General features: G+C 46.5%; 2 protein-coding genes across 2 annotated transcripts in view; one reads left to right on the top strand and one right to left on the bottom strand.

Annotated features, from left to right (window-relative positions):
* Positions 1 to 44: 44 nt before the first annotated feature.
* Positions 45 to 6,395, top strand: LOC117809782 (piezo-type mechanosensitive ion channel component 2-like; the record flags this gene model as incomplete). The annotated part of the gene is made up of 4 exons (XM_034679281.1): positions 45 to 113; positions 441 to 654; positions 4,700 to 4,841; positions 4,913 to 6,395. Coding segments are annotated over 4 exons (527 nt in total), but the record flags the coding sequence as incomplete, so codon positions are not given.
* Positions 6,396 to 7,203: 808 nt separating this feature from the next.
* Positions 7,204 to 14,748, bottom strand: part of LOC117809781 (piezo-type mechanosensitive ion channel component 2-like) — a gene marked incomplete at its 5' end in the record, with an annotated part of 18,599 nt that continues 11,054 nt past the window's right edge. Inside the window, 4 exons of the mRNA XM_034679280.1 lie at positions 7,204 to 10,194; positions 10,445 to 10,605; positions 14,332 to 14,551; positions 14,658 to 14,685. Coding sequence (XP_034535171.1) covers positions 9,060 to 10,194; positions 10,445 to 10,605; positions 14,332 to 14,551; positions 14,658 to 14,685 — 1,544 coding nt within the window. The remainder of the gene's footprint in view (positions 10,195 to 10,444; positions 10,606 to 14,331; positions 14,552 to 14,657; positions 14,686 to 14,748) is intronic.

Genomic DNA, 14,748 nt, shown 5'->3' with positions numbered 1-14,748 from the left:
CTCTGACCTGTGACCTTACTTCTGTTTTGTTTAGGCTCATACAGGACGTGTTCTGTGCTTCATCAGAGCCCCGAGCGACTCCAACGGCAAACCCATCGAACAGCTGTACAGAGGTTAGCAACACTAAAGCTACAAAGCATGCTAACTGCTAAAGCTACAGTAACACAGCATGCTAACTGTTAAAGCTACAGCTACACAGCATGCTAATTGTTGAAGCTACAGCTACACAGCATGCTAACTGTTAAAGCTAAAGCTACACAGTATGCTAACTGTTAAAGCTACAGTAACACAGCATGCTAACTGTTAAAGCTAAAGCTACACAGCATGCTAACTGTTAAGGCTACAGCTACACAGCATGCTAACTGTTAAAGCTACACAGCATGCTAACGTCAGTTTACCAGAGCTGCTGTGATGTCATGAAACATGTCTCCTCACACCAGATGACAAATATAAAGACATCCTGCTGGACTTAGAGCGCTCCACCAATCAGAGCAAAGAGATCCAGGAGTGGTGGATTGTGGACCAACCATCTGAGAGTCTGGTACCAGTTGGGGGAGGAGTCTCCCTGATTGACAAGAGGGAGGCGGGGCTTCAGTTGTTTGTGTTCAGTGATAAAGTCAGTCCTCCGAGTCTGGGCTTCCTGGCTGGATACGGGTATGTGATACCTTCAAGGACCGCAGTAAATCTGAGCACCAATACTTCAACAGCACATTAAATACTATAGGATGCTAAAACTCACTCCTCTGCTCTGTAGATCACTCTCTGTGGATCACTCTCTGTGGATCACTCTCTGTAGATCACTCTCTATAGATCACTCTCTGTAGATCACTCTCTGTAAACCACTCTCTGTGGATCACTCTCTGTGGATCACTCTCTGTGGATCACTCTCTGTAGATCACTCTCTGTGGATCACTCTCTATAGATCACTCTCTATAGATCACTCTCTGTAGATCACTCTCTGTGGATCACTCTATAGATCACTCTCTATAGATCACTCTCTGTGGATCACTCTCTATAGATCACTCTATAGATCACTCTCTATAGATCACTCTCTGTGGATCACTCTCTATAGATCACTCTCTATAGATCACTCTCTGTGGATCACTCTCTATAGATCACTCTCTGTGGATCACTCTCTATAGATCACTCTCTATAGATCACTCTCTATAGATCACTCTCTGTAGATCACTCTCTATAGATCACTCTCTATAGATCACTCTATAGATCACTCTATAGATCACTCTCTATAGATCACTCTCTGTAGATCACTCTCTATAGATCACTCTCTATAGATCACTCTCTGTAGTTCACTCTATAGATCACTCTCTATAGTTCACTCTCTATAGATCACTCTCTATAGATCACTCTCTATAGTTCACTCTCTATAGATCACTCTCTGTAGATCACTCTATAGATCACTCTCTATAGTTCACTCTCTATAGATCACTCTCTATAGATCACTCTCTATAGATCACTCTCTATAGATCACTCTATAGATCACTCTCTGTAGATCACTCTCTATAGATCACTCTCTATAGATCACTCTCTATAGATCACTCTCTATAGATCACTCTCTGTAGATCACTCTATAGATCTCTCTCTGTAGATCACTCTCTATAGATCACTCTCTGTAGATCACTCTCTATAGATCACTCTCTGTAGATCACTCTATAGATCACTCTCTGTGGATCACTCTCTATAGATCACTCTCTTTGGATCACTCTCTGTAGATCACTCTCTGTAGATCACTCTCTGTAGATCACTCTCTGTAGATCACTCTCTGTAGATCACTCTCTGTAGATCACTCTCTATAGATCACTCTCTATAGATCACTCTCTGTAGATCACTCTCTGTAGATCACTCTCTGTAGATCACTCTCTGTAGATCACTCTCTGTAGATCACTCTCTGTAGATCACTCAATAGATCACTCTCTGTAGATCACTCTCTATAGATCACTCTCTATAGATCACTCTCTATAGATCACTCTATAGATCACTCTCTGTAGATCACTCTCTATAGATCACTCTCTGTAAATCACTCTCTGTAAATCACTCTCTATAGATCATTCTCTATAGATCACTCTCTGTAGATCACTCTCTGTAGATCACTCTATAGATCACTCTCTGTAAATCACTCTCTATAGATCACTCTCTTTAGATCATTCTCTATAGATCACTCTCTGTAGATCACTCTATAGATCACTCTCTGTAGATCACTCTCTATAGATCACTCTCTATAGATCACTCTCTGTAAATCACTCTCTGTAGATCACTCTCTGTAGATCACTCTCTGTAGATCACTCTCTGTAGATCACTCTCTGTAGATCACTCTATAGATCACTCTCTGTAGATCACTCTCTATAGATCACTCTCTATAGATCACTCTCTGTAAATCACTCTCTGTAGATCACTCTCTGTAGATCACTCTCTATAGATCACTCTCTATAGATCACTCTCTGTAGATCACTCTCTATAGATCACTCTCTGTGGATCACTCTCTATAGATCACTCTCTGTGGATCACTCTCCATAGATCACTCTCTATAGATCACTCTCTGTGGATCACTCTCTATAGATCACTCTCTATAGATCACTCTCTATAGATCACTCTCTGTAGATCATTCTCTATAGATCACTCTCTATAGATCACTCTCTGTAGATCATTCTCTATAGATCACTCTCTGTAGATCACTCTCTATAGATCACTCTCTGTGGATCACTCTCTGTAGATCACTCTATAGATCACTCTCTATAGATCACTCTCTGTGGATCACTCTCTATAGATCACTCTCTATAGATCACTCTCTATAGATCACTCTATAGATCACTCTATAGATCACTCTCTATAGATCATTCTCTGTGGATCACTCTCTATAGATCACTCTCTGTAGATCACTCTCTATAGATCACTCTCTGTGGATCACTCTCTATAGATCACTCTCTGTAGATCACTCTCTATAGATCACTCTCTATAGATCACTCTCTGTAGATCACTCTCTATAGATCACTCTATAGATCACTCTCTGTAGATCACTCTCTATAGATCACTCTCTATAGATCACTCTATAGATCACTCTCTATAGATCACTCTCTGTGGATCACTCTCTATAGATCACTCTCTAGATCACTCTCTGTAGATCACTCTCTATAGATCACTCTCTATAGATCACTCTCTGTAGATCACTCTCTATAGAACACTCTATAGATCACTCTCTGTGGATCACTCTCTAAAGATCACTCTGTGGATCACTCTCTATAGATCACTCTCTGTGGATCACTCTCTATAGATCACTCTCTATAGATCACTCTCTATAGATCACTCTCTGTGGATCACTCTCTATAGATCACTCTCTGTGGATCACTCTCTATAGATCACTCTCTATAGATCACTCTCTATAGATCACTCTCTGTGGATCACTCTCTATAGATCACTCTCTATAGATCACTCTATAGATCACTCTCTATAGATCACTCTCTGTAGATCACTCTCTATAGATCACTCTCTATAGATCACTCTCTATAGATCACTCTCTGTAGATCACTCTCTGTGGATCACTCTCTATAGATCACTCTCTATAGATCACTCTCTATAGATCACTCTCTATAGATCACTCTCTGTAGATCACTCTCTATAGATCACTCTATAGATCACTCTCTGTAGATCACTCTCTATAGATCACTCTCTGTGGATCACTCTCTATAGATCACTCTCTAGATCACTCTCTGTAGATCACTCTCTATAGATCACTCTCTATAGATCACTCTCTGTAGATCACTCTCTATAGATCACTCTATAGATCACTCTCTGTAGATCACTCTCTATAGATCACTCTGTGGATCACTCTCTATAGATTACTCTCTGTAGATCACTCTGTAGATCACTCTCTATAGATCACTCTCTGTGGATCACTCTCTATAGATCACTCTCTATAGATCACTCTCTATAGATTACTCTCTGTAGATCACTCTGTAGATCACTCTCTATAGATCACTCTCTGTGGATCACTCTCTAAAGATCACTCTGTGGATCACTCTCTATAGATCACTCTCTGTGGATCACTCTCTATAGATCACTCTCTATAGATCACTCTCTATAGATCACTCTCTGTGGATCACTCTCTATAGATCACTCTCTATAGATCACTCTCTATAGATCACTCTCTGTGGATCACTCTCTATAGATCACTCTCTATAGATCACTCTCTATAGATCACTCTCTGTGGATCACTCTCTATAGATCACTCTCTATAGATCACTCTCTATAGATCACTCTCTGTGGATCACTCTCTATAGATCACTCTCTATAGATCACTCTCTGTGGATCACTCTCTATAGATCACTCTCTATAGATCACTCTCTGTAGATCATTCTCTGTGGATCACTCTCTATAGATCACTCTCTATAGATCACTCTCTGTGGATCACTCTCTATAGATCACTCTCTATAGATCACTCTCTATAGATCACTCTCTGTGGATCACTCTCTATAGATCACTCTCTATAGATCACTCTCTATAGATCACTCTCTATAGATCACTCTCTGCCACTCATTTGTTGTGACAGCAGTGACTCCGCCCCTCATGACATCACATGTTGGCAGTCATGAAAAGTCATGCTTTGGCGTTAGTGCTCTTCTTCTCCTTCTTCACCATCTTCTTCCTCTCCTCCTCCTCTTCCTCCTCCTGGCGTCCCGCCCCGCAGCATCATGGGATTGTACGCCTCGGTGGTGTTGGTGATCGGGAAGTTTGTCAGAGAGTTCTTCAGCGGGATCAGCCACTCCATCATGTTCGAGGAGCTGCCCTGTGTGGACCGCATCCTCAAACTCTGCACCGATATCTTCCTGGTACGAACTTTAGTAACCCTGAGTTGTTACTACCTGTCATGCTGTGATCTGATTGGCTCTTCTCTGTGTAGGTGAGAGAGACAGGTGAGCTGGAGCTGGAGGAGGAGCTTTATGCCAAACTGATCTTCCTGTATCGATCCCCTGAGACCCTGATCAAGTGGACTCGCCGATGACCTCATCAGTCACCTGTCGGGCGTCATGGAGTTAAAAAGAATCATCGATGGAGAAGCATGTTCAGACTCTTATTTTGAAAGTTTCAAGTTAACGGCAAAGGAACGGCCAGGAGGCGGAGCTAACCTCAGTGTGGTCTGTTACTGAAACTGGTTTGTGTTTGGTTGTGGATTATGGATTACGGATTATCAACACCTTCAGGGAAACGTATCCTGGAAAACCTGGAAGTCTTCATTACTCTGCTGCTTGTCAAGTTCTGGAGAACCTGGAAGGTTCCTGGATGGTTCCTGGATGGTTCCTGGATGGTTCCTGGACGTTTGCTCGAAGCCGACCCTGCACACCTGTGTTTACCTTTTTTATTTATTGATGTTTACAAACGAGGCTCAGCAAGCTTCATGAAGGTTCAAGCAGAAAATAGCTCCATCCTAGCTCTACGTTAGCTTCTGGTTAGCTAAAGTAACTCTACGTTAGCTGTAGTTAGCTCTTTATTAGCTGTAGTTAGCTCCTCTTTATTAGCTGTAGTTAGCTCTTCATTAGCTGTAGTTAGCTCCTCTTTATTAGCTGTAGTTAGCTCTTTATTAGCTGTAGTTAGCTCCTCTTTTTTAGCTGTAGTTAGCTCTTTATTACCTTTAGTTAACTCTGTATTAGCTGTAGTTAGCTCCTCTTTATTAGCTGTAGTTAGCTCTGTATTAGATGTAGTTAGCTCCTCTTTGTTAGCTGTAGTTAGCTCTGTATTAGCTGTAGTTAGCTTTGTATTAGCTGTAGTTAGCTCCTCTGTATTAGCTGTAGTTAGCTCTGTATTAGCTGTAGTTAGCTCCTCTTTATTAGCTGTAGTTAGCTCCTCTGTATTAGCTGTAGTTAGCTCTGTAATAGCTGTAGTTAGCTCCTCTGTATTAGCTGTAGTTAGCTCTGTATTAGCTGTAGTTAGCTCCTCTGTATTAGCTGTAGTTAGCTCTGTATTAGCTGTAGTTAGCTCCTCTGTATTAGCTGTAGTTAGCTCCTCTGTATTAGCTGTAGTTAGCTCTGTATTAGCTGTAGTTAGCTCCTCTGTATTAGCTTTAGTTAGCTCTGTGTGCGCGAGCGTTTGAACCAGTGTTACTGTGAAACCTTAGAATACTAATTCATGTCAATAATCAAAATACTGAATTATGCTAGTTAGCATTGACTTAGCTCTCAGGCAATGACACAGGTGAGATGTGTGATGACGCCCCGTCAGTCGACCTGGACTCTGACATTGCACAGACACAAACACTCACAGCGCCCCCTGGTGTCAGTGAGGTGTACCTCAATATAAAGACGTGAGGACACGAGGATTCTGAACCTTTAAAGATATTTATCATCCAGTTTGATGACGTGAAAATAAAAGACATTTGTTTACCTGTCTATCAGCTGTTTTCATCCTGTCGCCCTGTCCCCCTGCCCACCTGTCCACCTGTCCCCCTGTCCCCCCTGTCCACCTGTCTCCCCTGCCCACCTGTTGCCCTGTCCCCCTGCCCACCTGTCCACCTGTCCCCCTGTCCCCCCTGTCCACCTGTCTCCCCTGCCCACCTGTCCCCCCTGTCCACCTGTCCCACTGCCCACGTGTCCCCCTGCCCACCTGTCACCCTGTCCCCCCTGTCCACCTGTCTCCCCTGCCCACCTGTCCCCCCTGTCCCCCTGTCCACCTGTCCCACTGTCCCACTGCCCCCCTGTCCCCCTGTCCCCCTGCCCACCTGTCCCCCCTGTCCACCTGTCCCCCTGCCCACCTGTCCCCCCTGTCCACCTGTCTCCCCTGCCCACCTGTCCCCCCTGTCCCCCTGTCCCCCTGTCCTCCTGCCCACCTGTCCCCCCTGTCCCCCTGCCCACCTGTCCCCCCTGTCCACCTGCCCACCTGTCCCCCTGCCCACCTGTCCCACTGCCCACCTGTCCCCCTGCCCACCTCTCCACCTGTCCACCTGCCCACCTGTCCACCTGTCCCCCCTGTCCACCTGTCCCCCTGTCCACCTGTCCCCCTGTCCACAGTCTCTGATTAGCTTCGAGCCACACAGTGAGGTGAGACTAGCATGAAACTAGAAAAGCAGGAAATATGAGACCAAGTAAGCTAAAGGTGGACAATCCTGTTCATCTGGAGGACCTGAGAGACGTGGACCCAGACTAGGACAAGAAGACAGAAGGTGGGATGAAGGTGAGAGTGCTCAGAGAGAGACCTGACACAGAGCTGAACTTGTGCTTTATTTGTATTCATGATAAAAATGTCTGAAAGGTGCTCTCAGCGGGAACCCCTGCTGACAGGTGGAGTCCTCAGCTGAGGGGACGTTGTGCAGTTTTTTGGAGCAGGTTCAGGTTCAGTGGAAGACATGGCAAAGATCAAAGTGTCTCTTCAGGAGGATTGAAGGTGGTCGGTCACATGCTGATGAAGGTTATGGCTCAAAAACAACGGGTGTTTCCTTTAAAGCATTCTCAGGTCACAGGTGAGATTCACAGGTACAAACAGAACATCGATTTAGCCCTCTGACACCCTCTGAGTCTGACCCCCCAAATAAAAGTCCTGCTGTCCCGTAAACCCCGGACTCAGAACACCCGTTAGATCAATATGAGGTCACCAGCTCTGTGTCTATAGATCTATATCAGCTCTGTGTCTATAGAGCTATATCAGCTCTGTGTTTATAGATCTATATCAGCTCTGTGTCTATAGATCTATATCAGCTCTGTGTCTATAGATCTATATCAGCTCTGTGTCTATAGATCTATATCAGCTCTGTGTCTATAGATCTATATCAGCTCTGTGTCTATAGATCTATATCAGCTCTGTGTCTATAGATCTATATCAGCTCTGTGTCTATAGAGCTATATCAGCTCTGTGTTTATAGATCTATATCAGCTCTGTGTCTATATATCTATATCAGCTCTGTGTCTATAGATCTATATCAGCTCTGTGTCTATAGATCTATATCAGCTCTGTGTCTATAGATCTATATCAGCTCTGTGTCTATAGATCTATATCAGCTCTGTGTTTGTAGATCTATATCAGCTCTGTGTTTATAGATCTATATCAGCTCTGTGTCTATAGATCTATATCAGCTCTGTGTCTATAGAGCTATATCAGCTCTGTGTCTATAGATCTATATCAGCTCTGTGTCTATAGATCTATATCAGCTCTGTGTTTGTAGATTTATATCAGCTCTGTGTCTATAGATCTATATCAGCTCTGTGTCTATAGATCTATATCAGCTCTGTGTTTATAGATCTATATCAGCGCTGTGTCTATAGATCTATATCAGCTCTGTGTCTATAGATCTATATCAGCTCTGTGTTTGTAGATCTATATCAGCTCTGTGTCTATAGATCTATATCAGCGCTGTGTCTATAGATCTATATCAGCTCTGTGTCTATAGATCTATATCAGCTCTGTGTTTGTAGATCTATATCAGCTCTGTGTCTATAGATCTATATCAGCTCTGTGTCTATAGATCTATATCAGCTCTGTGTTTGTAGATCTATGTCTATAGATCTATATCAGCTCTGTGTTTATAGATCTATATCAGCGTTGTGTCTATAGATCTATATCAGCTCTGTGTCTATAGATCTATATCAGCTCTGTGTTTGTAGATCTATGTCTATAGATCTATATCAGATCTATGTTTATAGATCTATATCAGCTCTGTGTCTATAGATCTATATCAGCTCTGTTTTTGTAGATCTATATCAGATCTATGTTTATAGATCTATATCAGCTCTGTGTCTATAGGTGTGTTTGGATGATGTAAGCGGTCTCTGGGGGTTCAGCTGTGGTCCAGATAAGGTGTCCCTCAGCTGTAGTCATCATGTGCCTCAGTCTTTGTGGTCTCAGGGTGATCCTGCAGACCGGGCTCTGTCAGGTTGGGGGGTCAGGGTTAGGCAGTAGTACACAGCTCATGGGTCTGTTCCCTGTCACTCCTTATTGCTGGGACTCGATCCAGTTCCACCTCTGAGTCCACGAGTCCCCTGGTCCTCCTCGGGTCAGGTACCATGTAAATAAATAACTCCAACATGATGAAGAGTCTGAAGGGAGGTCACATGACCTCTGACTCAGCTCCTGATTGGCTGGTCAGCCCTCCTCTTCCTCTCACCTGAATCAACCTGTGACATTATCCTCAGGTTCTCTCTGTTAGAGGACTTCCTGGTTGCCTCCTCTGACCTCTGACCCCAGCCCTGTGATGTCATATGGGCTGATGATGTCATCTCGGTTGACTCGAAGGACTCCTCCTCTCCCTGAGTCAGTTTGCTGTAACCTGCGGCGCCGCACGGCAGGCTCCGCCTCCTGCAGGGAGGAGCAGGGGTGGAGGAGGACGAGGACAGGAGGTGAGACAGAGAGGAGAGGGACAGGTGGGAGGGGGTGAGGGAGGAGCAGGAGAGGAGGAGCAGGGCCTGGGAGTCCCTTGGTGCCCCCTTGTGGAGACTGGAGGAAGCTGCTGAGGGACCTTGACAGGGTCTGAGCTGGGGGGGTGTGAAGGAGTCCACAGGAGGACCAGCATACTCCTGTTCTTGCTCCTGTCTGTCGCCTCCCCCCTCCACTCTCCCCTCCTCCCGTCCTGTCCCCCAGGCCCGACTCGTCCCCGCCCTGGCTGAGTGCCTCCTGCGGGGCGGGGGAGGGCGCGGGTGGCGGAGCGGCAAGGTAAAAGAGTTGAGCGCCTCCTTCTGAACGGAGGTCCAGCAGGTGGAGGGGCGAGGAGGGCTGAAACTGGGGGGTAGGGAGAGTCTATCAGACGAGGGGGGGGGGGGAGAGTCCAGCTGCTCCTGGTAAATACTGAACACAGCGTCTCCTTCGTCTCCATCCCCGCGTCCTCCTCCTCTGTCTCCTCCTCTTCCTCCTCCTCCTCCTCTTCCTCCTCCTCCTCCTCCTCCTCCTCCTCCTCCTCCTCCTCCTCCTCCTCCCCTCCGGCTCATCAGAGAGGCGGGGTACGCCCTGGGTTTGGTCTCCAGGCTCTTGGACTGGACGTAGTTGATGAGTCCGTTGAGGGGGTTGGAGGAGGACCCGGAGGAGGCGTTGGGTTTTCGGAGGCTGTGCAGGTCGATGACGGTGGAGTAAATGTCCCGCAGGTTGATGACCTTGGTCTTCTTGTCGCGGTTCTCGTGGAGGACGGCGTTGGCACAGATGAAGAGAAAGATCCCGATGCCCATGATGAGAGGACCGAAGACCTTCAGCCTATCAGAGTACAGATACCTGCGGACAGGTGAGACAGACATCAAGGGGTTACTGAGTCTCTCTGTGAGCTCTGAGTTTGGTCTCCTCCTCCCTGCTGAGCAGGAAGTGGATGGAGTACTTATCAGAGAACAGCAAAAGAAACCAGCACAGCTTAAAGAGCTCTGAAACTAAAAGACCCTTAGAACCTTCCTCAGGAAAATAAGGTTCCACAAGAGCCCAGGGACAGTAAAGACCCTGATGAACACAAGCTGAAAGACTCTGGGTCTACCTGTCCAGGAAGTCCTCCAGGAAGCCTCGTGGGATCCGTCCCGCTGTCCCGTTCACATGATCTGTTTGGTTCAAATAGACTCCTCCTTCTTCATCACCTCCTCCTCTCTCTTCTTCCTCTCCTCCTACTCCGTGTGGTTCCCCCTCTCCTTCCTCTCCCTCCTAGAACCGGAACCAAGCAAACCAGAGGATCTGAGACAGCTTTGATCCAACGGAACAAAACATTAGTCATCTATGTTCCACATGTTCTGTCCCTGACATGTTCCCTGACATGTTCTCCTGTCCCTGACATGTTCCCTGACATGTTCCCTGACATGTTCCCTGACATGTTCCCTGACATGTTCCCTGACATGTTCTGTCCCTGACATGTTCCCTGACATGTTCTGTCCCTGACATGTTCCCTGACATGTTCTCCTGTCCCTGACATGTTCCCTGACATGTTCCCTGACATGTTCCCTGACATGTTCCCTGACATGTTCTGTCCCTGACATGTTCCCTGACATGTTCTCCTGTCCCTGACATGTTCCCTGACATGTTCCCTGACATGTTCCCTGACATGTTCCCTGACATGTTCCCTGACATGTTCTGTCCCTAACATGTTCCCTGACATGTTCTCCTGTCCCTGACATGTTCCCTGACATGTTCCCTGACATGTTCCCTGACATGTTCCCTGACATGTTCTGTCCCTGACATGTTCCCTGACATGTTCTCCTGTCCCTGACATGTTCCCTGACATGTTCCCTGACATGTTCTCCTGTCCCTGACATGTTCCCTGACATGTTCCCTCACATGGTCTCCCGTCCCTTACATGTTCCCTGACATGTTTTCCTGTCCCTGACATGTTCCCTGACATGTTCCCTAACCTGTTCTCCCGTCCCTGACATGTTCCCTGACATGTTCTCCTGTCCCTGACAAGTTGCCTAACATGTTCTCCTGTCCCTGACATGTTCCCTCACATGTTCCCTGACATATTCTCCTGTCCCTGACATGTTCCCTCACATGTTCCCTGACATATTCTCCTGTCCCTGACATGTTCCCTCACATGTTCCCTGACATATTCTCCTGTCCCTGACATGTTCCCTGCCATGTTCCCTGACATGTTCTCCTGTCCCTTAAATGTTCCCTGACATGTTCCCTGATATGTTCCCTTACATGTTCTCCTGTCCCTGACATGTTGCCTAACATGTTCCCTGACATGTTCTCCAGTCCCTGACCTGTTCCCTGACATGTTCCCTGACATGTTTATGGTTGCATGTTCCCTGACATGTTCCCTGACATGTTCTCCTGTCCCTGACATGTTGCCTAACATGTTCCCTGACATGTTCTCCAGTCCCTGACATGTTCCCTGACATGTTCCCTGACATGTTCCCTGACATGTTCCCTGTCATGTTCTCCGACATGTTCCCTGACATGTTCCCTGTCATGTTCTCTGACACGTTCCCTGATATGTTCACTTACATGTTCTCCTGTCCCTGACATGTTGCCTAACATGTTCCCTGACATGTTCTCCAGTCCCTGACATGTTCCCTGACATGTTCCCTGACATGTTTATGGTTGCATGTTCCCTGACATGTTCCCTGACATGTTCCCTGACATGTTCTGTCCCTGACATGTTCCCTGACATGTTCTCCTGTCCCTGACATGTTCCCTGACATGTTCCCTGACATGTTCTCCTGTCCCTGACATGTTCCCTGACATGTTCCCTCACATGGTCTCCCGTCCCTTACATGTTCCCTGACATGTTTTCCTGTCCCTGACATGTTCCCTGACATGTTCCCTAACCTGTTCTCCCGTCCCTGACATGTTCCCTGACATGTTCTCCTGTCCCTGACAAGTTGCCTAACATGTTCTCCTGTCCCTGACATGTTCCCTCACATGTTCCCTGACATATTCTCCTGTCCCTGACATGTTCCCTCACATGTTCCCTGACATGTTCCCTCACATGTTCCCTGACATATTCTCCTGTCCCTGACATGTTCCCTCACATGTTCCCTGACATATTCTCCTGTCCCTGACATGTTCCCTGTCATGTTCCCTGACATGTTCTCCTGTCCCTTAAATGTTCCCTGACATGTTCCCTGATATGTTCCCTTACATGTTCTCCTGTCCCTGACATGTTGCCTAACATGTTCCCTGACATGTTCTCCAGTCCCTGGCCTGTGCCCTGACATGTTCCCTGACATGTTTATGGTTGCATGTTCCCTGACATGTTCCCTGACATGTTCTCCTGTCCCTGACATGTTGCCTAACATGTTCCCTGACATGTTCTCCAGTCCCTGACATGTTCCCTGACATGTTCCCTGACATGTTCCCTGACATGTTCCCTGTCATGTTCTCCGACATGTTCCCTGACATGTTCCCTGTCATGTTCTCTGACACGTTCCCTGATATGTTCACTTACATGTTCTCCTGTCCCTGACATGTTGCCTAACATGTTCCCTGACATGTTCTCCAGTCCCTGACATGTTCCCTGACATGTTCCCTGACATGTTTATGGTTGCATGTTCCCTGACATGTTCCCTGACATGTTCTCCTGTCCCTGACATGTTGCCTAACATGTTCCCTGACATGTTCTCCAGTCCCTGACATGTTCCCTGACATGTTCCCTGACATGTTCCCTGACATGTTCCCTGACATGTTCCCTGACATGTTACCTGACATGTTCTCTTACATGTTTATGGTTGCATGTTCCCTGTCATGTTCTCCGACATGTTCCCTGACATGTTCCCTGTCATGTTCTCTGACATGTTCCCTGACATGTTCCCTGACATGTTCCCTGACATGTTCCCTGACATGTTACCTGACATGTTCTCTTACATGTTTATGGTTGCATGTTCCCTGTCATGTTCTCCGACATGTTCCCTGACATGTTCCCTGTCATGTTCTCTGACATGTTCCCTGACATGTTCCCTGTCATGTTCTCTGACATGTTCCCTGACATGTTCTCCTGTCCCTGACATGTTGCCTAACATGTTCCCTGACATGTTCTCCAGTCCCTGACATGTTCCCTGACATGTTCCCTGACATGTTCCCTGACATGTTCCCTGACATGTTCCCTGACATGTTCCCTGACATGTTACCTGACATGTTCTCTTACATGTTTATGGTTGCATGTTCCCTGTCATGTTCTCCGACATGTTCCCTGACATGTTCCCTGTCATGTTCTCTGACATGTTCCCTGACATGTTCCCTGACATGTTCCCTGACATGTTCCCTGACATGTTCCCTGACATGTTCTCTAACATGTTTATGGTTGCATGTTCCCTGTCATGTTCTCCGACATGTTCTCTGACATGTTCCCTGTCATGTTCTCTGACATGTTCCCTGTCATGTTCTCCGACATGTTCCCTGACATGTTCCCTGTCATGTTCTCTGACATGTTCCCTGACATGTTCCCTGACATGTTCCCTGACATGTTCCCTGACATGTTCTCTAACATGTTTATGGTTGCATGTTCCCTGTCATGTTCCCTGACATGTTCCCTGACATGTTCTCTAACATGTTTATGGTTGCATGTTCCCTGTCATGTTCTCCGACATGTTCTCTGACATGTTCCCTGTCATGTTCCCTGACATGTTCTCTAACATGTTTATGGTTGCATGTTCCCTGTCATGTTCTCCGACATGTTCTCTGACATGTTCCCTGACATGTTCCCTGACATGTTCCCTGACATGTTCCCTGACATGTTCTCTAACATGTTTATGGTTGCATGTTCCCTGTCATGTTCTCCGACATGTTCTCTGACATGTTCCCTGTCATGTTCTCTGACATGTTCCCTGACATGTTTATGGTTGTATGTTCTCTGACATGTTTATGGTTGTATGTTCTCTGACATGTTCCCTGACATGTTCTCTGACATGTTTATGGTTGCATGTTCCACTGTCTCACCTGAGACTGTGCAGGTTCTTGTGTGGACCTGCTGGTTGACACTGAGGCCATGGCGATCCCCTCTTGGTGCTGAGTACTGAAGAACAGACCATCTCTAGGCCAGTAGCCCAGAGCGGCCATGACTCCGCCCACCAACAGGACCAGGATGCCGAGTGCCGCCACTAGACCCGAGACCGAGAACAGCTTTAACTTCCCCTTCACGACCACCACCTCGCTCCTCCTGAGGACCAGGACATCAGTTCTTAGTGTGTGTGTGTGTGTGTGTGTGTGTGTATGTGTGTTACCTCTTCTTCTTGTTCTTCTTCTTGTGTGTGTGTGTGTGTTACCTCTTCTTCTTGTTCTTCTTCTTGTGTGTGTGTGTGTGTGTGTGTGTGTGTGTGTGTGTTACCTCTTCTTCTTGTTCTTCTTCTTGTGGTT

This window comes from Notolabrus celidotus, unplaced genomic scaffold (assembly GCF_009762535.1).
Source record: "Notolabrus celidotus isolate fNotCel1 unplaced genomic scaffold, fNotCel1.pri scaffold_432_arrow_ctg1, whole genome shotgun sequence".
Lineage (NCBI taxonomy): Eukaryota > Metazoa > Chordata > Actinopteri > Labriformes > Labridae > Notolabrus > Notolabrus celidotus.
This window is presented reverse-complemented; position numbering and strand designations above follow the sequence as displayed.